Source organism: Odocoileus virginianus, chromosome 12 (assembly GCF_023699985.2).
Source record: "Odocoileus virginianus isolate 20LAN1187 ecotype Illinois chromosome 12, Ovbor_1.2, whole genome shotgun sequence".
NCBI classification, from domain to species: Eukaryota; Metazoa; Chordata; class Mammalia; order Artiodactyla; family Cervidae; genus Odocoileus; species Odocoileus virginianus.
The window spans coordinates 60,898,814-60,924,400 of record NC_069685.1 but is presented as its reverse complement, the minus strand read 5'-3'; the positions used below and the strand labels follow the sequence as shown (position 1 = coordinate 60,924,400).

Sequence of the window (25,587 nt, the reverse complement as noted above, 5' to 3'; positions counted from 1 at the left end):
CAAAAGAAACCTCAGGGACATCCTTCAGGCCTCATTTAATGCGGGCATGTTTCTCTCACCCCTGAACTTTGATCGGAGTTAAGAGAGTTATTATGATTCTTATCACTTGCTAAAATCTTCTAAGTCTTGATCTTCTAAGTCTTTAATTGGTAGGTATGCTAGCAAGCCCTGAAACAGACATGCATATTAAGTTTTTTGCAAATAAAAATGTCCAGGAGAAAAAAGAAAGCCAGAGATCTATATTTATATAGAGAGATATATATTTCCATATACATATGTGAGTATATGGGCATGTGTATATGTGTATTTTTACATACATAAAATATTTTTCGGGGAATTCCCTGGTGGTCCAGGAACCAGCGCTTTCACTGTCATGGGCCCAGATTCAATCCCTGCTCAGGGAACTAAGATCCTATGAGCAACGCAGTGTGGCCAAAGGGAAAAAAAAAGGAAAAAAAAATATATTTTTAATGTTTGTATGTATATATATATATACTCCTGCATTGGCGGTCTTCCCCGGTGGCTCAGAGGTTAAAGTGTTTGCCCCCAATGTGCGAGACCTGGCTTCAATTCCCAGGTTGAGAAGATCCCCTGGAGAAGGAAATGGCAACCCACTCCAGTATTCTTGCCTGGAGAATCCCATGGACAGAGGAGCCTGGTGGGCTGCAGTCCGTGGGGTCGCAAAGAGTCGGACACGACTGAGCGACTTCACTTTCACTTTCATATATATATATATATATATATATACACACACACACACACAGGGGACTTTCCTTGTGGCTCAGCCAGTAAAGAATCTGTCTGTGATGCGGGAGACCTGGGTTCCATCCCTGGGTTGGGAAGATCCCCTGGAGAAGGGAAAGGCCACCCACTCCAGTATTCTGGCCTGGAGAATGCCATGGACTGCATAGTCCATGGGGTCGCAAAAAGTCAGACATGACTGAGCGACTTTCCCTTTCACTTTCATGCACATTTATTTACATAAAGATATATCAGCTAAAAAAATAAGATCTTGCCTAAGGTCATCCAGCAAAGAAGTGGCAGAGATGGGATTTGAGCAGAGCTGGGCGGCCAAAGAGCAGAACTGACGTCAGTGGTTTCCCAGGTCGTGGCGTGCGCTCAGCTGGTTGCGGGCCCACAGGCGGTGTCCCCCGCCACCTGGACGGAAGCTGATGGGTCCCTCCTGGAGCCAAGACCGTGAGAGGGGCATGATCGCTTGTCCTTCGTGGGGAGACACTCCACAATCATGAGGTTAGAAGGTCCTCAGGGAGAAAGAGACACTTCCACGTATGCGTACACACTGCGTACGCGCTGCATCGTATGTGCTGAATCCTGACTTCAGAGACACGCAGGGCCCATGCCTCCTGCCACTGTGAAGGGAGAGGAAGAACCTGGCAGCTAGCCTTACAGGTTCAAGGAGAGGGAGAGGGCTGAGTCACGCTCCGAGCCCCGGGCCTGCCTCCTTTGCTGAGCCAGCTGGCCGCGATCCCTCAGCAAGTGTCCATGGCTCCTTGATTCCTTCAAGTCCCCATCCATCCTGTCTCTCTACCTGGGCGAGGAAAGGACGCGGAGCCCATCCCTCAGAGGCAAGCGCCCCGGTCGCCTGGGGTGGGGTCGGTGTGAATGGAGCCCACGGGAGGGGAGGCATCTCTCCGGGTCGACCGTGATTACCCCTTCCCAGGGCACAGAAAGTGAAAGTGAAGTCGCTCAGTTCTGTCCGACTCTTTGCGACCCCATGGACTGTAGCCTACCAGATTCCTCCATTCATGGGATTTTCCAAGCAAGAATGCTGGAGTGGGTTGCCATTTCCTTCTCCAGGAGATCTTCCGGACCCAGGGATTGAACCTGGGTCTCCCGCATTGTAGGCAGATGCTTTACCATCTGAGCCCCCAGCACAGATGCCATTCTTAAGGTCTTCTCTCATCTTTTCCCTACTTCCAAATTCCCTAATGGAGTCACTTTGGGATCTGGAAAACAACCTCACAGTTACGAAGCAGCAAAAGCATGACCTTTGGGAATCTTTGCTCAAAGAAAGCTGCCACAGCCCCGAGGCAGCCCACAGAGAGAAAGCCGCTTTTCAAGGCTGCCTGGGGCCACTGACTCACCGCAGAAGGAGATGATGTGGCTGCTGTCCTCGTGGACAAACTTGCGTGTGACCGCCTCCTCCATGATCTGCTTCACCTGGAAGGCAGAGGCGCCGGAGGGTGAGACCCTACTCTACCTGGGGAGCAGGCACCCCAGGCGGCTGCACTGGCCCCGCCCCCACAACAGCATTCTCGGGTTGCTTGGCATGTTTTGGTAACTGCGTTCCCTCCTCGCATTCCCTATGTTTTCTGTAGGGCTGAGGCCTGTGGATCCTGCTACCCCCACACTCCACGCTGAAGTGAATTCTTTTTCAGGCTCTTTGCATGGTGGGCTTCTTTTGAGATGTTAGATGAAGTGTCATCTCCTTCCCCGTCTACGCAATCTAAGGCACCCCGCCTACAACTTCTTCCATCCCCTGTTATAGCTCCTTCAGGGTACTTCCTGTCCTATTTCTCTGCTTACTGTCTGCCTCCAATAAGTTCCTCAAGGGCAGGGCCTCATCTGCCTTGTTCACTGTTGTATCCACGGAGCCTAGAACAGGGTCTGGTGCATCGTAGGTCTCCACAAATATTTTCTGAGTGGATGAATGAATGAATGAAATGAGTACATATAAAAAAAATTGGGGAGGGGGTGCAATATGAAATGTCAGCCCTGAGATCCAGGAGATCATGGTTCAAATCCCTGTTCAGGTGCCTACCAGCTGGATTTGTGGTCTTATTTTGGGAAACTGAGGTCAGCAACATGTAGAAATTCACCCAGAGAAGTAGACAGAGCGGCCCAGAGTGGAGACAGATTTCAAGATGGGTCTGACTCCCCAGGCTGTGTTTCCCACACTACATCCCCTCAGTCGATAAATGTTCACTTAGTACCTGTGAGGTGCCAGGCACAGCGGACACGGCACTCAAAGGGCAGCCATGCCTCTGCTCACGCTGGTGACCCTCTGCCGGCCTGAATGCCCTTCTGCTTTGCTGGATTCTGGGCCCCAGAGTCACTGAAGTACTTTAAGCAAAATGTTTCTCCCCTCTGAGTCATCAGTTTTCCCACCTTGAGGAGGTGGGAAGAGATGATATCAAAGCCTGGTCACAGATCTAACGTCAGCAGGGCTTGATGTGGGAGTCTGGAACCCACCCCCATCGACAGGCCCCCTTTCTGGCTGCCCCGAGGGCCGCCCAGGCTTAGCCCGGCCAGCCCATCCACGCACGGGTCTGAGTGCAGTGTCAGGTCCCAATGCCCTTCCTTTCCCTTCCTTCTGCTTGCCTCCTGGAGAAGACAGAACTCAAAGCATACTTGGCTGTGTTCTCCGGAAAAACACTTGGCAGCGCCCACCCAAGCGGGCATGTCACCCCCCCCCACCCCGCCCTCACACAGCCCAGTCAGCACTCGCCTTGTGGACAGCTCCCGACCTCCCGGCCGGCAAGCCCCAAGCCGGGCTCTGCCAGCAGCATGTCAAAGCCTGAACCCTAGCTAACCAAGCCTGTGGGACTGGCCTCGTTCACAAACGGGAAACCAAGGTCAGGAAGATGAGCTAGGTCACCCAAGGCCACACGGCTAGGAAGGAGCAGAGCTGGAATTCTAACCTGTAACAGTGTTTCTCACCTTGGCTCCAGCGGCCATATCCTGGCCCCTCCAGCTACTAGCTGTATTTCCTCAGGCAAATCAAGCCGCCTCTCTGAACGTTAGTTTTCTCACTGGGTAAAGGGCTTGTGGGGCTTTCCCAGGTGGCACGGTGGTAAAGAACCTGTCTACCAATGCAGAAGACGTAAGAGACGTGGGTTTGACCCCTGGGCTGGGAAGATCCCCTGGAGGAGGGCATGGCGGCCTGCTCCAGCACTCTTGCCTGGAGAATCCCAGGGACAGAGGAGCCTGGCGGGCTCCAGTCCACAGGGTTGCACAGCACTGGACACGGCTGAACCGACTTAGCACGCACACACGAAGGGTTTGTAGGAACAGTGATAAGGGGCACTGGGAGGATGACACAAGGCAATGCGCACCATGTGCTGAGCACACAGCCTGCACACAGCGTGCCTGCAATAAACGTGAGCTGCATGCAGGCCACTGCCCTGCCTAGAGCCTCGCCTCTGGCCTCCTTCATTGCTAATTCTGATCCCGGCTGAAACGTTAGCTGTTTCAGTTAAATCGGCTTGCTTGAGGTCCGACAGTGGCTGCTTCTGTAACACCCATCAGGTTTACGGTGATTTTGCTAAGGCCTGTCGCCCGTGCCATGCTGTGGATCCCATGAGGGCAAGCACTCCATGTCCCCCTGCTTTACAAATGTGGTTCCAGCACACAGCTGGCGCTCAACAAAGTAGCGTTTGAGGAACGAACGCCTTGAAGGATCATGACTGACTTTCTGCTTTGGTAGAATATTTTAGTCCAAAGGAAAAAAAGCTTTCTTGTCACTACGTGAAACACGCTCAGTCGTGTCTGACTCTGCGACCTCGTGGACTCTGTCCATGGAATTCTCCAGTCACTATAATCACGGGTAAACGGGGCAGCAGCTGCTGATCCCTGGAGCAAGCAAAGGCACAGAGAGGCAGAGAAACCCACCCAGGGTCACACAGCTGGTGAGGAGTGGACTCAGGGCTTGGACCCAGGTTTATCTCACACCAGTGGTTGCGCTCCTTCTACAACATGCCGTCAAACAGGTAAAACCAAATTAAAAAGAAAAAAAAAATTAACCTCCCAGGGGAAACACAGCCACCAAGGGCAGCCTGCAGGGGGTGTGAAGGAGGGCTGCAAGCAGGTGGACAGAGAGAGCAAGAACTCCTGCGTGCATCACTGCTTCCAAAGTTCTCTCCTGCCTGCCTCGCCTCTCTGGATCAGCGTTAAGAACTGCACGGTTCTTATAGAGAACTCCTTATAGAGGAGGCAACGGAGACGAGGAGGGAGCACACTCCTCTGCAAAGGGCGGTTCAGGGTCCTCCAAAATTCATCTGCTGAAACCCAAACTTGCACTATGATGGGGTTAGGACCTGGAACCCTGATCTACCGCTGGTCTGCCAGAAGTACACGGAATAGCCTGAAATTTGTGATCAGTGCCTGAAATTGGGGGGTGGGGGTCAGTATCATGGGACTGAGCCCTTAACCTGTAGCATCTGATGCCACCCCTGGGTAGACGGTGTCAGAACTGAGTTAACTATAGGACACTCAGATAGTGTCAGAGAACTGTTGTGCGGAAAACCCACACGTCCGGTGTCTGAATACTGAGTGGGGGACAGACCAGAGCAGAGGAGAAACACACAGGAGGGGCGTGTGTTTGCAGCTCACCGACTGAGCACAAGGACGTTTGGCTCTGCGGGCCTGGCACGTTTCTTTTAGCAGCAGGACAGCTCTTGCGGGGGAAGGGCGGGGAGGCGGGGAGCGTCAAAGCCTGACCGCTCCATGCCATGGCAGGCCCCAGCTCCCTCCAGAGAGAGGGCTGGCTCCTTCTTTAGCAGGTCACAGCCCTCCTGCCGACGTCCTCCTGTTCCTTGGAGGTGGCCATCTGCCGGTCACCCTCTGGAGTGGCTCTGACGCGGGACCCTGCGGCCTGCCGCCTCCGCCCCCACGGTGAGCCCAGAGACGACCAGGCCCATTGGCTCCATCCACAAAAGGAGGCTGTGAGCTTCCTGAGGACACGTGAAAAATCTCTCAGCTTTGACTTCTGGTTCGGCCATCAACTAGGAGGTGGCCTAAGCCTGGCACCGACCCTCGGAGCCGTGGTTTCCCCCTCTCTCTGACGTCAAAGACCAGCTCGGGACGCCTTAAACTCTTTCCCTTCCCTTCACTTGCCACCTTCTTTCCAGTCCTCTAAACCGTCACCTCCCCTAATGTTACAGGCTCAGCTGTGGCCCTCCCGGGCCCCCCACCAAATTCGTATCTTGAAATCCTATCCTTCGGTTCCTCCAAACGTGAGGGTGTTTGGAGATGAGATCTTTACAGAGTGATTAAGTGGAAGTCAGGACATTTAGAGCAAGCCCTAGTCTGGTATCATCTGGGGTCCTTACACGAAGAGGAAATTTGAACACGGACGGTCACAGAGGAGGAGCATGCGAAGATTCAGGGGGCAGGCAGTCATCGACAGCTGAGGGGGAGACCTCTCAGACCCTTCCCGCGAGGCCCTCAGAAGGAACCCGTCCTGCCGACACCTTGATCTCGGACTTCCAGCCGCCAGAGCTGTGAGAAAATGCATTCCGGCCTCCTGCCGTTCAAGCTGCCGAGTGTGTGGTCCCCTGCTGTGGCAGCCTGAGCCGACTCACACCTCTGCCATCTTCCTCTCTCTCTGGAAGGCCTGGGGCATCCCGACCCATGGCACGTGGCAGGTAGCACTGATGAAATGCAAGCGGGGTGGGGTCTTGGGCGGGGGTGATTTTACTTCTTGGAGCTGCAGGAGGGCCTGGCCGAGCAAAATGAAGATTCAGAGGTCCGCTGGTGGCAAAACTGTGGGCAAGTATTTTGCTTTGGGGGAAAAAACCTGCGGGGGGGGGCACTCTGTGCTCTTGAGTGCTAGCTAGAGGGCTTTCTGGTTTGGGGCTGGAGAAGAAGGAAGAGTGTGGGGTGCAGGGGCCATGGGCCTCAGGGACAGAGAGAAGAAGGCGAGGAGGGGGGTGGGCTGTGAGAAGGTTCTGATGATGTGGCAGCTGCCACGAGGCACCCCTCGGATCCCATGAGGACCGGAGGCTGGGAGAGCTGCTGGCCCCTCGGGACAGGGTCGCCTCAGCTGCACAGAGAGCCCTTCCAAAGTCTCGCTCCTTCCCGAGGTCGGCAGGGCAGGTGCCATCCAGGGAATGATGCATGTGGCTGTGAAGATCCGGCATCCTTGCCCTCACAGGGGACAGCTCACAAGGGCCCTCCCAGTTCCCCACGGGGCTGGTGGGGGCTGCCGGGGGCTTCCGTGGAGGCCAGCTCAGGGCCCAACTTCTCCTTCCACCCACTCCCGCTGCTCTGCCTCACCTCCCCTGGAGTTGACCCCAAGAGCAGGCCCCTGTAAACTTCCTGCATCCTGACCTGCATCTCAGTGCTGACCTCCCATCAACGCGTCTGGACAGCAATCTCCAGGGACAAGTTGCAAATGATACAAATGCAGGGGAACTCATCTGGGCAGGCAGCAAGAGAATCAGCCATTGGGTACTGAGCTCGAGGTGGGAGAGCCGTGGGGATGGAGTCGGACAGTCCTGGGCTGGAGGGGCCCTTAGTCCTAAGAGCCATACGCTAAGAGAGGCACCAGGTACGTGCAATGGGGACTGGCAGAGCTGCTCCAGGAGGAGCCTAGAGGTACCAGCACCTGCTGGGAACCGGTTATAAATACAAATGATCGGCCTCATCCTGGACCTACTGAATCAGAAACCCCAGGGTGGTTATCAAGACCCCCCAGTGATCTTCTGCACACTCCGACTGCACAGAGGAGCTAAGGAGATGGACGGAGGGCGGGAGGGAGTAGGGAAGGGTGGGGGAGGATATAAAACAGGGAACTGCCCCCAAATCCTCAAGGAAGATACGCAGCAGTCACGGCTGTGTCCAGGGACCCTCCCCACACAGCAAGCTCCTCCTGGGAATGACTTTCTCACACCCTGGTCAGGCTGGGGGTGGTGGTGCTTCCTGGCTCCCCAATGTTAATATCACAGAGTGCTGCATGCTTCCTGCAGTCTCTCAGCATCCTTTCCTAGCCATAGTCAACAGTCTTTTATTAAATTCATCTTAATGTCCTCGGTTTGGGGGAGCCATCTGCTTCCTATCGGCACTCTGACTGCACACATGCCCTGTCTCAAGTTCAAAATCTGCCAGAGAAGACTGTTTGCTTACAGCTGCAGATCCCAAACTCAGATCTTGAGGTCACACAGTCAGGAAGCTGGCTGCAGGGAGGAGTCCCCGGCATGGATCCAGGGCAGGGGGGCTGGAGGGGAGAACGCAGCATCGAGGTGTTCTCAGCCTGAAAGAGGGGTTCTGGTGAGTAAAGGCCCCTCCCCACTTCTGCTGGCTCCCAGCTGTGGGCTAGCGCATCTCCCCAGAAGTTAATAAAGGGCTGACAGCCGGAGGCCAGGGAGGAAATTAAAAGGCAATTCTGTGGGAGCCTGCCCTGGAAGGTCAATGAGAATCCTGCAGAAGAGGGCATGGTCTCAGGGTGGGAAGAAAGAAGCTGCTGCCCACTCCTGCGAGTTGGGGGGCACCATCCCCGAGGCCTGACCAGCACTGTGGGCGGGGGAAGAGGGCCTGGCAGCCACAGAGGGCCTCTCAAATTCTCAATCACCTTCCCCTCTCAGGCCGCCAGACATGGTCTTGAGTGTGGTCCACTTTGGAGGCAGACAGCTCAGAAGGGCCGCGGGGTGGTGTGGAGACTGCGGGGCTGGCAGGGTGGCATCCTGGCACTCAGTGTGACTTCCCAAGCCTGGGCCCAGGACCCACGCCCCGTCTCGGCAGCATGGAGGCCGTGGCCATGGTTGGCGCCGCTCTGGAGCCGCACAGATCCGCGTTCCCACCCCGGCTCAGCGGCGGGTGTCCTGTGTGGGCGCGGTCAGGTCACCTCCCTGCTGCCATCTCTGCTCCCTCAACTGTGAAGTAGAACCCATCAACCCGCGGGGCTGCGCTGAGGATTAAATGGGACGTTGCTGGTGAAAGGGCAGGCCGGGCCAGCACACAGTAGGAGCTTTATGGCGCTAAAGCGTACCCTCACTTTTTTGGGGGCCACTCGCTATGTTCTGGGGACTGTTTGTAAACACAACCTTAAGGAGGCCATTTCCCAAGTTATTCCCATTTTATAGATGGGGAAACTGATACACACACACACAGAATTAGCTAATCTGACCTGGGCCATGAAGAGGCGACAGCATTCAGACCCAGGGCCTGATGGTCACTACACGTCTGTGGATCTGTGGATCGTCACTACGTGAACCTGTTCAGTGTTCATCTCTCCCAAGGTAACCTTGAGCCCCTAGGGCAGTGCCCGGACAGACCCAGGGCCTTTGTTCTAATAATACTTTGTCTCTCTCTGCAGAAGCCAGAGGCCACTGTGAAGCAAATGCTTTTGTTATTCTCCTTTTGTTTCATCATTCTGCTTTTGTTATTAAAGAGAATGTTTACTAACAGTACCTACTAAGGGCCAGGTGAGCTGTATAGAAAGTCTGATTTAATCAAGAGCATTATTATCCCCTATTTTAAAGGTGGATAAAGTGAGGCATGGAGAGTTTATACAACTTGCCTGAAGGTCACACAGCCGGGACTTGAACCCAGGTCTGCCTGACAGCCTGACCTGGGGCCCTGCCTCCAGCCTTGCCCAGTCGTGGGTCAGGCACTGAGAAATCTGTGAGGCGGGACTCCTTGGTGTCTCCCAACTTGGGGCTGGAAAGAGGTTCACCCGGATGTGACCCTGCTAACCACTGTGGGGACCCGTCAGAGTCAGGGGGGACCTCAAAGGTCACAGGGGTCAGGAAGCTGCGATCCCTCTCCAGTTCCATTCTCAGGAGTCCCGCGACATCGGCTTGCATTCCTCCAGCGATGGGGAGCTCGCTCCTTGTGGAACCAGCCTCGCAGCTCTAAGGATAGGATGTCAGGAGGCAGGTGAGAGACGCTAACAGCCTGGGAGGTGGAGTCACTGACCTGGGGTCAAGTCCTTGGCCACTCACTGCCCGCCTGACACTGGACAAGCTTCCCCATCTGGAAAACGGTGTGTGTGGGGGTCTTAGCACCCCCCACCTCACAGGGACGTGAGGCGTGAATGAGATCGTGGAGACAGTGCCTAGAACACAGTGGGGATTCTACAAACAGCAGTGACTCCTGAGATGACAGTGCTGGTCAGGTTCACTGCCTGGCCTGGGGTGCATTTTCATGAGGCTTAGTTACTCAGTGAATGGGCAGGTACTAAGAGGCCCTTCAGCTCTATTCGGGCGAGCAACCTCGACTTCCTCTGGCTGTGGCCCGGTCCCGCCCCTCCACGTCAGGCCTCGGAGCGCCTTCCCCTGCACCTCCGGCCTCACCCTGAAACCATTCAGAAACACGCCCCGCCCGCCTTCACCCCAACCTCCCTCCACCTGCAAATATTTAAACAGTATAAAAGGAGGATTCATCTCTGAAGGGAGGCAGGGAAACCCGGGCCAGTCTGCACAGCTGGAAGGGGGGCTCCTGGGCCCCCTCCGGCCATCCTATCTCTCTCCTCCTACCTGCCACCTGCTCACACCCAGGTACTCTCACGCTGCCCATCTGGAGCCCTGCCAGGTTCCAGATCACCTTGCTCTTCCTCCCTGCCTCCCCACATTGTGCTGTGTTCACCCCCTCTAAGCCCGGTATGCAGGACTGCCAGTAAGGGCTGTGGAAAATACAGGCAGGGGGCCTTCAGTGGGCCCCAGCACACAGCTGCCACCGTATACAGGGAGGCCCTTTAGTGACGTAAGAACCTGGGCTTGGAGCCGCCAGGCTGCGGTCAAACTCCAGCTCTGCTGCTAGCTGGGGGAATCCGAGGCCTCAGTTTCCTCATCTGTGAAATGGGGATGAGGTTTTGCAGCACCTCACAGGGCTATGGGGAGATTCCAAAGACAAAACAGGCACAGCGCTCAGAACTGCCCTGAAACACAGCGCTGTCCGCGGCACCTTAGAACTCACCGCGGCCTGACCGTCACTACACATCTTTGGATTTACGTGCTCAGCGTTCCCTCTCCCAAGTAAACCCTGAGCCCCTAGGACAGTGACTGGACAAGCAGTTCAATATATATTTGGTGATCGCTCTGATTGTATTAATAACACTAATACCAGCATCCAGGGCATATGGAACTGGGTTCCAGGCAGTGTCCAAAGCCCTTATGATGGATCGTATTTGCTCTTGTGTAAGGCTGGGGTTGACAAACTTCTTCTATAACGAGTCAGACAGCAAATGCTTCAGGCTTGGAGACAAGGCTGCCATGTAAAACACAGGATGCCCAGTGAAATGTAAATTTCAGATAAATATACATTTAGTATAAGTATGTCCTAAAGAGTGCATGGTGGGTGTTTTTACTAAAACATTAATCTTTCCCTGAAATCCAGATTGAATAGGGCGTTCTGAATTTTCATTTGCTAAATCTGGCAAACCTCTTTTCAGCCACCTATGGTCTAAATGAGTCTCCTTCGTTTTTACAGCTCTTTGTAACGTAGAAAGCCCTCTCAGCTCAAGAGCCGTCCACAAACATGGACACCCGACCCCAGCGCAGTGCCTGCGGCCCACAGGAGGCCTAAACAAACACCCCCGGAGCCGCCACCTGCTCCTCGGAGGCCAGCGAGGAGTGTGCCAGCCCCAGCTGGGGTCTCAGGGGGCCGGTGCCTGGCTGTGCAGGCGGGTGGCTAATGCTGAGGCAGCATCAGCTTCTGCGATGAAGGCCCCCAGGCAGCCTGACTCTTACAACTCTGCAAGAAACGCAGTGGAGAGGACCGCTAAATTAGGATGCCTGGAGGGCCTTCGAGGTGGTTTTAAAAATAACTCTCAGCATGTGGGGAAAGTGGGAAGAAGAGGGGGGTGACACGGAGGCCCCCTCAACGATGACTGGGGCGAGGGGGTGAGTGGTGGATGGGCTGGGCCCCTCTGCAGGCACTCCGGATGCTGACAGCAAGATGCAGACACCGTAAGAGGCCAGTATTCCCAATCCTGCCTGGAACAACTGACTCCTGGATGTGGGTCCTCAGAGGCAACGCGATGGGCTCACCTCCACGCCTTTGCCCACGTGGCACCTTCTGCCGGATGCCCCTCCATGTGCGCTCCAGCTTGCTAACTGCAAGTTGGGCTTCAGGTCGGGTATCTCCTCCTCCTGGCAGCCTTCCTGGACTCTCCATATCCCAAGCGGGGATACGTGCACCTCTTCCATATTCCACTGACACCTGCCTTCCCAGCCCGGATCACATGAACCAAAACACATTCGTTTACTCAACATTCATAGAGCACCTCCTACGCGTCTGGCATCAGGCAACGAGCAGATTCAGTCTCTGTCCTCACGGAGGTCACAGTCCAGCTAAGTGGAAAGACATTAACTAAATCACACCAAGCGGTGTGAAGTGAGACCAATTCTCTGCAGCAAAAAAAACTTGGTTCCATGAAAACAAATAGCAAGGAAACTGGGGAAGTGGGGAGGTCAGGGAGGGCTTCCTGGAGGAGGTGATCCTTAAGTTCTGAAGTACATGTAGAAATGAACTCTCTGGGTTTCAGATTCACCAACTGGAAAGCAGAGGGGAAAAGCTTCCTCCTGCTACTGCCCCCACCGAGTCGCCCTGGAGCTCAAAGGGAGGAACAGATGTACTGACGGTGTGGCAGGGAAAAGCACTACGTGGAAATAGCTCGCGGCTCTGCATTTTTCAATTTGTTATGGGCGAGGCACGCAGGAGGTGAGAGGTGGGAGGGGCTGGAACAGGCCTGATGGGTGGGGGACGGGGGGGGGGGACAGGAATATTTTGGGAAGCTTCAAAGCACACAGACATGGGGGCTGGACCCAGATGGGACTGCCCTGCAAATCGTGACCGCTTCCATGTGGCCCCCACCTTCCTTTCCAGCCGAATCCTGTCCCTTCCCAGTCACACGTGCACTCCTTCCGGGTGACCCACGTGACTCCCGCCAGCTGACCTTCGCTTCTGCAGTCCTCTCCGCCTGACACCCTACCTCCTAGCTCCATCTCCAGCTCTGGAAAACCAGCCCGAGGCTCACACTTGGAACCAAGTCATGTGAGCTTCTCACTCCCTCCTGAGAGGCCCTCGAGTTGATGTGATGCCCTGCCCACCCCCACCTGTTCCCAGGCAAGGAACCCGCCTGCCAATGCAGGAGACACAAGAGATGCGGATTTGGTTCCTGGGTCGGGAAGATCCCCCAGAGGAGGCGAGGGCAATGCACTCCAGCATTCTTGCCTGGGAAGCTCCATGGACGGAGGAGCCTGGTGGACTACAAGGGTCGCAAAGAGTGGGCCACGACTGAGCACACACAGAATAACACCCGTGGCACAGCCGTGAGCACTGGACTCTGCGATCGATCTTCCAGAACTCAGATCCCAGCTCACACACGCATGATCTCGGGCAAACCGTGTCTCTTCTCTGAGCCTCAGCATTCCCATCTGTACAAAGAGTACTATTCATATTAGTGTTGCATTACTGTTTGTATCAGTATTGCCTCACGGGCTAAGATAATACATTCCATAGCAGCATTCTCTTGGCTCTGCCTCTGAAGGCAAAAGAAACAAAAGCAGAAATAAACAAATGGGGCCTAATTAAACTTAAAAGCTTTTTGCACAGCAAGGGAAACCATCGACAAAACTAAAAGACAATTGAAACAGAATGGGAGAAAATACATGCAAATGTTATGCCTGATAAAGGGTTAATATCCAAAGTATACATAAACACTTAGAGAACTCAACACGGAGCACCGAACACAACTGCAGCCACATAGTAGGTGTTTATGCGTCTGTTTTATGTGAGAACAACCCGCATTTACTTAGAAGGGCCTCACTGTGTGCCAGGCACTGTGTTTAGGGGTTTACTGCATCCAGTCCTTGTGGTAATTTGGAAAAATGGGTACAGTTACTCTCCCCACATTACAGATGAGGAAACTGAGTCTCAGTGAGACTAAATGACTTCCCAAGAGCACAGGGTTTTCAAACGGCAGGGCAGGGATTCAAACCCACGACTGTCTGCCCTGCACCGAGCCCGGCACATAGTAGATTCATTCATTCATTCAACATACAGATGCTTCCTGCACGCTCAGTAGGCACTTAACGAAAGTGAGCCCAGAGATTCACAATGATACAGGTAATATTGTTGTTATTCTCATTTTCCCAAGGAAGCAGTGGACCTGGGAAGGACAAAGATCACCTGGCCAGTGAAGAGGCTGGGATCTGAACCCAGGTCTCCTGCTCCGCAGTCCCAGGTCACGGTGGGGACCCCAGCAGCCAGGTGGCCAATGCACCTGCTCCCTCAGCCCAGCGTAGCCCAGTGTCACCGTCACAGCCACGGTCCAGCCGCGCCTGCCGGCTCCACCTCTGCCCCAGCCGTCATCTTTCATCACTCACCTCTCCCAGCTTACCTCCCAGCACCCTCTCTCTGCCACTCATCGGCTCCCCAAGGTGAATCACAGTCACAAAGAGAAACGTCCGGGCTGAAATGCTTATTAGTAAATGAAAGAAGCCAATCTGAAAAGGCAACATACAGTATGACTCCACCTGTAGGACATTCTGGAAAAGGCAAAACTATGCAGACAGTAAGAGGATCGGTAGTTGCCAGGGCTTGGGGGGAGAGAGGGAGTGAACAGTCAGGGCACAGACAATTTTCAGGGTGCTGGGAGTATTCTTCCCAGGTGGCTCAGTGGTGAAGAACCTGTAGGCCAGTGCAAGAGACATAAGAGATGCGAGGTTCGATCCCCGGGTCAGGAAGATCCCCTGGAGGAGGGCACGGCAACCCACTCCAAGTCTTGCCTGGCGCATCCTACAGGCAGAGAAGGGCCTGGCGGGCTGCAGTCCAAAGGGTCGCAGAGCCGGACACGACTGGAGACTTAGCACGCATGCTCGAGACTATTCCGTGTGATACTCTAGTGGTGGATGCCTGTCCTTACGTATTGGTCCAGACCCACAGAATGTACATCACCAAGAGTGAAGCCTAACGTAACTATGAACTTGGGTGACAATGATGCGTTCGTGTTGGCTCATCCATTGTTAATAAATGTCCCACTTTGGTGGTGGAGGGTCCATAATAGGGGAGGCTGTCCATGTGTGGGGGTTGGGAAAGTGAAAGTGAAAGTCGCTTAGTCCTGTCTGACTCTTTGTAACCCCATGGACTAGACAGCCCATAGAATTTTCCAGGCCAGAATACTGGACTGGGCAGCCTATCCATTCTCCAGGGAATCTTCCCAACCCAAGGATCAAACCCAGGTCTCCCACACGGCAGGCGGATTCTTTACCAGCCTCCACCAGGGAAGCTCAGAAGGGAAGTGGGGGTGGGGAGTGTAAGGGAAATCTCTGTACTTTCCACTTAATTTTTACAGGGAACCTAAAACTGCTTTTAAAAATAAAGTCTATTCTTTGTTTTTTAATGTTTTTCCCTCACTCTGCCACTCATGGAGGATGTTGGCAGGGGTTCCAGCTTTTGGGCAGATAGGCTAAGGCACTCCTCCACGCCCTCAGTCTGCATGGGCCGCGGGGGGCCTTCCGGGTCTCGCAGAGACCTCAGCAACCACAGGGAACGGATCAAGGCTTCCTTTGGTGGACTCTCTCTCACCTGCAGTTCCGGGACTGACCTGCCGCACCCTTCCCGCCCACATCCTCCCATCCTGCCCGCCACATCCACAGGTATGGAAGGCAAAGCCCCAGGGGCATCCTTCTGCGGGCCCATCCGTGTGATGGGAGTGAGCAGACAAATAAATGATGAGACGGTCGCATGCGAGTCTTCAGGCGGTTAGAAAAACCCTCCCTCTGGTTCCTCACTCCTAACGACCCTAAAGGTGGCTGTGGGGCTTGCAGGAGAAGCAAAGGCCTCTCCCAGTCTGCTGCCAGGCCGGCCCCAGTTAATGGTTTACTGACGTGCTATAAATAGGCACCTGCATTGTTTCCGAAGAGTCAGAGGACTGGCCAGCCAGCCAGGCCTGGAAGGAGAGGTGTTCTGGGGCTAAGAAGGGGGTTCCCACCAACAGGACACCCTGCATGGGTGCCCTAAACTCCCCTTGACAAGAAGCCTCCCCCAGTGCCTGATCCTAAGAGCATTTGCCAGGGGGCATCTTGGGCAAAAGGTCCTTTCAGCCAATACTCCTATACCCAGCCAATGATGGAGACGGAGGAGCCTCAAAGACAGCTGTCCCAGCTTCCCCCCGTCCCCAGGCCCACGAGTTCCACATTCTCAGCCCACAGCCTGGACGCCTGCCAGCTTTCTCCCAGTGCCCTGCCCACTGCGTGTGGCGGCTCCCCTGGCAACCCTCCCTGTTTCCGCAGACCCACGGGCCTTGTGGATGAGGAAGGTACACAGACTCCAGATGCTGCCGAGATTCTCTGGAAGGCTGCCTGAAATTTGGGGGTGTAGGGGCCACAGGAAAGTAAGAAATGGAATTCCCAGATGGTTCACACACAGTGTGGACCAGAAAATGGACCAGCTACCTCCAGCAAACCTTAGGAGGAAAAGCAGTGAGATACTGGGTCTAAGGGTTGGGTTAGAACCCTGGTTTTTTACCACCCCTGTGACCTTGGGCAAGTCACTTCACTTCCTCTGTGCTTTGGGTTACTTATCTGTAAAATGGGATGATAAATAGGACCTAAATAGTCAAAGCTATGGCTTTTCCAGGGGTCACACAGGGATGTAAGCCCTGGGCCATAAAGAAGGCTGAGTGCCGAAGAATCGATGCTTTTGGACTGTGGTGTCGAAGAAGACTCTTGACAGTCCCTTGGACAGCAAGAAGATGAAACCAGTGAAATCAACACTGAATATATCATTGGAAGGACTGATGCTCAAGCTGAAGCTCCAATACTTTGGCCACCTGATGAGAAAAGTCCACTCACTGGAAAAGACCTTGATGCTGGGAAAGACCGAAGGCAATAGGAGAAGGGGGTGGCAGGGGATGAGATGGTTAGAGAGCATCACTGACTCAGTGGACACAAATTTGCGCAAACTCCGAAGACGGTGGAGGACAGAAGAGCCTAGCATGCTGCAGTCCATGGGGTCGCAAAGAGTCAGACATGACTTAGTGACTCAACAACAATACCCCTACCTCTGGGGTAGGTCCTATTCATTAGGGATTTTTTAAAGATTAAATACATCAATGGATATAAAGCACTTAGCACAGTGTCTAGAACATGACAGAACTTTCTGCACATGCCGCACCCCTGTGTTGTCCAATACGGTATCACTAGCCATGTGGGGCTATTGAGTACCTGAAAGGTACCCAGTGAGGTTGAGGAACAGTATTTTAAATTTAATTTTACTCGATTTAAATTTAAATAGGCACATGCGACTAGTAGTTCACACTGGACAGTACCAGTCTGGAACACAGTAGGTGCCCAATAAATGCTCACTATGGAGAAGGCAATGGCACCCCACTCCAGTACTCTTGCCTGGACAATCCCATGGACGGAGGAGCCTGATAGGCTGCAGTCCATGGGGTTGCGAAGAGTTGGACACGACGGAGCAACTTCACTTTCACTTCTCACTTTCACGCATTGGAGAAGGAAATGGCAACCCATTCCAGTGTTCCTGCCTGGAGAATCCCAGGGATGGTGGAGCCTGGTGGGCTGCCATCTATGGGGTCACACAGAGTCGGACACGACTGAAGCAAAGAAAAAAAAGATTATTATTAGAGGTTGCTATTATTATTGGAAGACTCACTGGGTTAGAAATTAGGAGACACCATTTCATCTCTGAGCACGTGGAGGGCGAAGAACTGTATCCCAGCACCTTGCAGGGTGTTTTCTTTTATAAACTCGGTGAAAGCTTTATTTAAAACCACAGTGAAGAACACCTACCGTACTGGAGTTATCTGGGCTGTGGATTCTTTACGGGTCCTGAGGAGAAGGGAGGATACCCTCTCCGCACGGCAAATACAAAGTGTTCACACAGTTTCAGGGTCTGCACACCCCAGAGGAGAAATCTCTGACCGGGCAGACACCTGCCCGGTGTCTGATCCTGAGACTTCCGCTAGAACCACAGGGAAGGGGAAGCTTGGTTTCTGTTTATGCGAAGCTGGCAGATTGTGCCCTGAGAGCGGCTGGGCAACACTCGACCTCCCCATAGAGAGAGACAGAGCATAAAGCCTACACAGAGAAAAAGCAATGCAGAGAGATGGAGAGATAACATCATTGGAACCCCTGGATACAGCCATACCTAAAGCGGGTCACTCCACACTTCCCAAGCCCTTGCACCAATATATCCACTTCTTAGCCTCTCTTCCCCTTTCTGTTTTATATTTGTAGATTTATTTATTTACTGAACTAGTTTTGTTAGCAAGTTATGGTTCAACTTGAAATGGTGGGGCTGGCTAAAATATGCTGCTCTGCTGCTTTGCCTTAGTCTGGTTTCTTAACCTCTCTGAGCTTCAGTTTCTTCATCAGTAAAGAGGAGCTGCAATCTGTGCCTTCCCTAAAGGAAGACTTCTTTGTGGATTAAATGAGCCAGAGCTAAGCACTTAGTGTTCAATAAATGGTAGTGGTAAAGATGTCTTTATTTCTTTTTTTTAAAAAGAAAAATAGCTGCTCTAATTCTAACTTTCTATTTCAACATAATGCACTAAATAATAATTAGAGGAGAATTCACAGAACACTCCAAGTATCACGAAGCCTCTTGAACTCCTGGGGCTTTAGTCATCTGATTTTTGTGTGGGGGTCTACTGCAAAAGGTCCTGTCACTGTCCTTTATAAACACCCAGAAACCGAGTTCCCTGAAGATTTTGCAAAGAAAAAGCACCAAATAAACCCCCAAGCAAAAACTATTCATCTCCTATCTTCTTGCACCACTAAACGAAAGGCAGGACCAGCAGGCTCATGGCAGTTTCTGACCTCCTGAGGCAGAGGGATTACCTCCACTGGGGACCGACGAATGGCCAGACACAGAGGGACACTCTAGCTGCCCACCCCAGGGTGGTGATGCCATACGTCAAGACTCAGCTTCCCAGACTCCGACTCGGGGGCTCCGTCCCTCTGGACCCCCAAACACGCCCCTCCCCAGTCCACAGCACCCCTCCTGTGGCCCTGCCCCTCACCCCCTCAGCCCCGGGCTGACCCAAGGAGGGCACGATCCCATGCTGAGGGCACCTGCAAGTTTGGTGTGACCAGAAAGGGCAGAAAAATGTCCTTCTCCCACTGACCTGGGTTCTACCTCACTCTTAAGTGGGTGAGCCGAGCACCGTGCCTGGTCCCTCCACAAACAACCCCCTGGTCATAGCACAACAGAGCGGCAGATGATGCCCCAGCGGACGGACACACGCGGGAACTCAAGTCCGAGAGGATCCTGCAGCCCCTCAAGGGCAGGGCTGTGACCTGAACTCAAGGCTGTCTGCTTTCAAAGCTTGGCCTTATCCCCAACTCCACACTCCCGGCGTCGCTCACAACCACATGTGGGTCACTGGTTTGGGCTCTGCAGTGATAGAGAGCAGGGTTCTGGAGCCAGACCCCCGCTCTGTGCCACTGACAATCTCCGAGACCGTGGGCAAGGTACTTGTCACCTCTTGTGCCCCAATATCCTTCTCTGTTAGGGACAACGTTTTATCCACTTCAGGGGTCACTGAGATGCTTAAGTGAGGTCATTCACATAAGAAGCCCAGTAAATGCTGTTTTTTTTTTCTTTTTTAAATCTTTATTCCTTTAGAATGGCTTTAGTCGAGCCCTGTTTCCCTTGAGTGAAGGCTCCCTAAAAGTCTTATCAACTACTGAGTTTTTTTTAACAAGTCTTAAATACAGACTTGGCAAATTCAGAGTAGAGAAAACACGGGGGAGACTTGGCTCTCGGAAAGTGATGGCGGCCAAATCAGATGGTTGGAGGTTCTTAGAATCCCTGAGCTGTCTGACCGCATCCACTTAGAAAGCAGGAGAACAAGGCAGGGAGAAGGGACCTGCTTGGAGGCCACAGTTGTTAGGGTCAGCATGGGGACAAGGACTCAGGTGTCCTCACCTCCCATCCTGGGGTCTGCAGCCAACAACTGTGGGCCCAATGTGGTGGGGGGAGGCAGAAATGCCCTTTCCCACATGCCAACCAGCACCCTCTCCTGAGCCCCCCAGGAGGTTACTGCAGGGGGACCCACGCAGACTACACTTAAGCAGGAAAGCCAGCATCCCTCCTGACACCCATCACGTTGTATCCAAGCCCACCACTATCAAGAGCTCCAGGAAGCCGCATTGCCAGATACAGGAAAACAAGCATCAAACCGGGCCATGTGCAGATATGGCTGCATTATTCATGAGCATCTCTGCCATCTTAAGCCTGAAAGCACGACACACATGAACTGATTTGAGTCAACCCTGCAAAAGCATCAGAGCGCCCCCAAAATACCCCACCCAGTATTCTGCTAATATTCCTTCCACTGGTCCAGCGTTTTTGGAACCTGCGCTTGGCCCAGCAGGGGAGTGTGGGGATGTGATTTCCGGCCCAAGAATGGAAAGCTTGGAAAGAATCAAGACAGGAGTTTCCTCTCTTGCCTAACCACTCTGAATCCTCATTTGTCCCTCCATGTACTGCCCATCTGGCAGCCACGCGTAGGTGAATTCACACTCCTCTCGTGATCAACCCCTCCCCGCCCACCCCAGCTTCCATCTCACTCAGAGTAAAAGCCGAAGCTTCCGAGGGCCACAGGCCCTGCACAGCCGGCTGCCTATTCCGTCTCCTCCCCCTCCATCCTTTTTCACTCTGCTCCAGCCTCGCTGGCCTCCCCAGATTCGCTGGCCCCCTCTCAAGGCCTTTGTGCATGCCATTCCCTCTGTCAGGGACACCCTTGCCGCAGATGTCTGCCCGGCAGGACTCTGCTCAACGTCACCCCGTCAGAGAGGCCGCCCTTGAGGGTCACCTCTGGAGCACGCTTCCCACCACGCTCCACCGCCTTTTCTGCTTTATCTTCCTCACAGCTCCTGTCCCTTCTGATACCTATTTATTATGTATTTATTAAGCTTCGCAACAGAGTTTCCCAGGCGGCGCTAGTGGTAAAGAACACATCTGCCAATGCAGCAGACGCAGGTTTGACCCTTGGGTCGGGAAGATCCCCCGGGGGAGGCCATGGCCACCCACTGCAGTATTCGTGCCTGGAGAATCCCACGCACACAGGAGCCTGGTGGGCTGCAGTCCGTGGGGTCCAACAGAGTCGGACAGGACTGAGCACCAGCTTCTCAAGACCAGGTGAGCAGGGGTGCTGCTTCTGTTCATTTCTCAATCTGCCTGCAACAGTGCCTGGCACCCAGCAGATGCTCAAGAAATGTTTGTGGAAAGGAGAGAGGAAGTTTTCTTCTAGGAACTGGTAAGAAAGGTCAGTCCCGGCGCTTGCTGCCAGTTGAAACCTCCTGAAGTACAACTCCAAGCAAGACCCTGCCCTGCTCACAAATCTTCCAGAGCTCCCCACTCTCTGAGGGGGCAGACGCTGCAGCGGGGCATTCACAGCGCTGCACAGGCTGGGCCTCGTGGACCTGTCCCGGCTCATCTCCTTCCCCTACACACATTGCAACCCCCAGCTGGCTTCTGGGGACTCTGCTGAAGCTTGTGGCTCCCAATCTCTGCCCTCTGGGAATGAGGGGCCATGAGGCCGCCCTCCAGATCCTGGCAAAGCAGGATCTGAATCCTGGCTTCTCCATGGGCCGGCTATGTGACCATCCCCATGCCTCCAGTTCCTCCTGTATCCAGCAGAAGAGGTGGTGAGTCTCCCCGTCAGGGCTGTCGTGAGGGGTGAAGGAGCAAGCATCCAGGCACCACTCAGCCCAGCCGTGCTGTTCTGAGCTGGAGGCTTCCTCGTGACGGGGGCTGTGCTGTGCTTTGCGGGATGCTGAGCAGCATTTCTGGTCTCTCCCCACTAGATGCCAGAGCATCCCCAGCTCTGACAACCGAAGACGTCTCCAGACGTTGCCAAATGTCCCAGTGGGTGGGGGGTATGGCTGCCAGATTTAGTGATACATATTTATCCCCAAAGATTATTGTTTATGTTAAATTTGAATTTAACTGTGTGACCTGTGTGTTATCCGGCAATCCCACCTGGGAGGCGAAGTCGTCCCGCCTGCTTCATCAAGAGCCCCTGGGTTGGAGGGACACGGCCACGCGGCCCTAGGGCTAACATCCCTTGTTTCCCCTCTTGACCTCCTCCAGCCTTCTCAGCAAGTCCCACCCGCCTGCCCCGAGCGCCCACTCGGGGGTGGGGAGGCTCATCTCCCCAAACCAGCCCAGCTCAGCCGCTGTGATGACGGCTCCGCCGAACAGCCCTCGCGCCGGCTCTGGGAAGCAGAGCTCTGGGAAGCAGAGCTAAACGCGCTTCCTCTCGTCCCCAGCCTCTTCCCTGGGGTCTCTCCGCCGAGCCACAAGCCCCCACCTCCTCCCCTCCAGTTAGGAGGCCACTGAGCAGGCCCAGCCAAGAGGCAGGAAAACAACACAGTTAGTCACTTGGCTTCCGTTATCAACCCGCATCACGTGGCTGGCTCCTTTAATGGCAGTTGTCATGGCAACGGGAAGCCAGTCCCCGCTGCTCTGGGAACCAAAACAAAATTAAAGGGGTGGAGGTGGGGAGGGGCAAGAAGGGGAGGGCTAAGCGAGCCAGGAAGGAGCCAGCAGAGAGTCGGCTGGATTTGACTGGAGGAAATCATGCTGAGGCCATCCTGTCCCCAGCTGTCCCTGGGGAGGGAGACAATTGAAAAAAGAAAAGGTTCCTGTCCTGGAGAAGCTCAGGCTAACATGGTGGTTTCACATGGTTTATACTGACAGGTGAGTAACTGTCATCCCCATTACAAATAAACTAGAACCCAGACGTGTGAAGGTAAAGACAGATGCTTGTCCAAGATTGCACAACTGACTAGCAATCGGTTTCAGCTCCACCCTCTTCTTCCCATATTCCTCATGTCCTCCCCACTCCTTTCCTCTTGCTTTTAGGATAGGACCGCATGCTCTGCCCCTCTGAGTGCAGCCCTCTGCCCTACAGCCATTTCCGAGTCCCCGCCACCACCACCTGCATTCCTCCAAGTTCGTGGTACTCCCTCCCACTACAAAGTCTTTGCATGTGCAGTTCCCTCTGCCAAGAACTGTTTTCCCTCTATCTCTCGCTACCTCATACCTTCACCTAAAAAGCCTACTTATCCTTCACACAGCTTCTTAAAACACCACTTCCTCCAGGAAGCCTTCCTGAGCCACCTGCATGCAATTACATCTCCCGGATACATGCTCTTGTAATGCCAAGTGATGCTTGCTTCTCCTCCAGATCTTGGTGCACAGCCTGCAATTATCCTTTTAATTACATTACCCTCGGGATGTCTGTCAGGGTCTGTCCACCATACTGGACTGTCAGCCCCAAGAGGACTCAGCCAATCTAGTTCACCGTGGGATCCGCAGAGCCCAGCCGAGTCAGCACTCGACAGAGCTTCCAGCCTCCCAGCCTCTGCCGGCCTACGTGGCTTCAGTGGCTCAGACAAAAGCTTGCAGACCGGCCTGGCTTATCTACAGAAACTCGCTGTTAAGCTGCCCCATTCCAAAAAGAAGGATTGGAGGCACCTCTGGGCGAGGCTGCGACAAGGTATATGGCTTTGAACCCAGAGGGTGCAGAGAAGGAAGACTTGACTTGACTCCTAGTTTTCTAAGCAAAGACCTCCCCTTTGCCTTCCCACTGGAGATGCTCCCCGAAGAGGTGGTCAGAGGAAGAAAAGGAGAGAGGAGGTCTGCTTTGGGGTGTGTGTGGCTGGATTTGTCTCCATATCCTTGGTGGGAGGGTACCCATGCTGAACAGAGGGCTCAGAGACAGAAAACTGTTTCCCTTTACTGGTTCTGTGTCCCTGAAACATTGCTCACTCTCTCTGGGCCAGTTTTCTCATCTGTAAAATGGAAATTATACCACCCACACACACTGAGATTGTGTGCCGTGTAGACGTGGATGGGCATGTTTGTTATTCAGGGCGTAAGAGCCTGGCTCTGATGCCAGACCAGGCTTGGGAGGGTCTGTCCCTTCTGGGCTGTGTGCTCGTGAAGAACTCACCCTGTGAGCCTCAGTTTCTGTGTCTGTAAAATGGGGACAACCTCACCTAGCTCATAAAAATACTGTGCACACAGGATATGGCTTAGAGTAGCCTCCAGGAAGTGGAAGCACTAATTATCAAAATGATGAGCCCTGAGAAATGCAAAATTTAGAAACAGCCATCAGCTTGCAAAGTCCTGCCCTCTGATTGCACTTCAGAGTCAATGGATACTTGAGTTCTTTACCAAACTTGCAAGGTCTGCCTCTGCACCCCCACCCACCCCTGCCCAGGTATCAAGCAGGATGCCAAGAGGTGCCTCAGACCAGGAGATGGCCTCAGCCTCAAGTCAGGCAGAAAGCTCACCCCAATCGCCAAACTCAGCGGCTCACAGGAGAGAAAATGCAGCCCTCAACCACCAGGGGGAAAGTGTCCCCCACACCCTGGCCAATAGCCCAAACCAGACTGACATGGATGGGACCTCCAAGGACACTGAACCAATGCTTCCTCCCCCAGACACGGAGAAGCTGAGTCCCCGAGAGGGGAAGGAACTCATAAGGGCATTGAGGGAGTTGGTGGCTGAGCTGGGTTCAGAGTCCCAGCTGGAGGCCTGCCCAGAGCCAAAATCACTCCCCACAACATGCTCACAAGCTCTTCTGCTTCTGGCCCTGCCCCAAGCCCCCCACCCCAGCCCCTGACCCTCAGTGGGACCATTTCCTTAAAAACACAGCGTTCTGGGTGAAAAGACCTGGAGAGCACATAGAACACTTGGGTTTAATGAAACAACAAACACAAAAATTGCAGGTTTTTACTCTGAAGGCTTTTGGAGGGGGCGGTCTATACCCACTCTCCCCTGAAACAGTCATCTGAACGTGTAGCTTTCGATGGCAAGAGGGTCTAGATAGATCTCTCTTCAGGCCCCCATAGGGGTCTCTGTGAGTGTAAAAGATCTGGGCCTTTCTGAGGGTTCCCATGTAGCCTGTATGTCTCCTTATTCAGAGACGCTAGAATGTGCAATCAGCCTGGAGCTGATTCTCTCAGCAACAGTGGGACGTGCCACACACGGAGACACACACACAGACACACGCCCACGCTCCCCGAGGGGGAGGGGCCGCAACAGGTCCCTGTCGGTGGCCGCCCTCAGTGGATGGCTGGCTGCCGCCATGCAGGGAGGGCATTTTGGGGGGTCAGCACTGTCCCCAGATGCTGACACCCTCCACACACACGGAGGCACAGGGCCAAGCCAGCCCCCAAGGTCCGCGGCCACTTCTGGCTGAGAGCTGAGTGCTCAGAACGCAGCGGTGAGGCAGGCTTGGCAGCAATGGGGTCCCAGGTGGTGGGGTGCGGGGTGACATGGGGGGATGCGCGCGCACACACACACACAGACGGCCACAGCCTCACTCATCCACACACAGACTCACGCCATCCCATCCCTGAACTCTGCTCGCTCAGGCAGAGCCACAGGCTCACTCATTCACAGATTCCTGCATCACACAGATACAATCACAATCAGAGAAGCAGATAAATGCACAGATGCACGGACACACAGAGGTACACTTAGGTATCTCCAGGGAGACGCGCGGATGTGCTCAGATACACATACTCACAGCTACACGTCTTCACCCCCACAGGCATGTGCGTGTACACACACACACACAGAGTCCAGGTATCCAAGTGCTTCCCTAGGCACCCATCACTCTAGACTCTTGCTCTGTGAAAAGTCATGAACTATTAACTCTGAGGCTAGACTGGGCTAACCCCAGGGAGAGTGAAGGGTCAGAGGGGAGCTGAACCCTGACTAATTCTCACCCTCCTGCCAGGGTCGGGTGGGTGGGGGGATCAGGGGACCCTGCCTGCCCGGAGAGCAGGCACACATGCCTACAAGTGGAGTAACCCACTGGCCTGGGACACTCAGGGAGGGGGTGCCCTGGCTCCT

The 25,587-nt window shown here is 54.0% G+C and overlaps 1 protein-coding gene across 3 annotated transcripts in view; it reads right to left on the bottom strand.

Moving 5' to 3' along the window:
- SGSM1 (small G protein signaling modulator 1) overlaps nucleotides 1-25,587 on the bottom strand; it is a 71,993-nt gene that overhangs the window by 45,595 nt on the left and 811 nt on the right. For all 3 annotated transcript variants that reach the window (XM_070475463.1, XM_070475465.1, XM_070475464.1), the window contains one exon: nucleotides 2,106-2,181. In XM_070475463.1, the coding sequence (XP_070331564.1) occupies nucleotides 2,106-2,181 (76 nt within the window). The remainder of the gene's footprint in view (nucleotides 1-2,105; nucleotides 2,182-25,587) is intronic.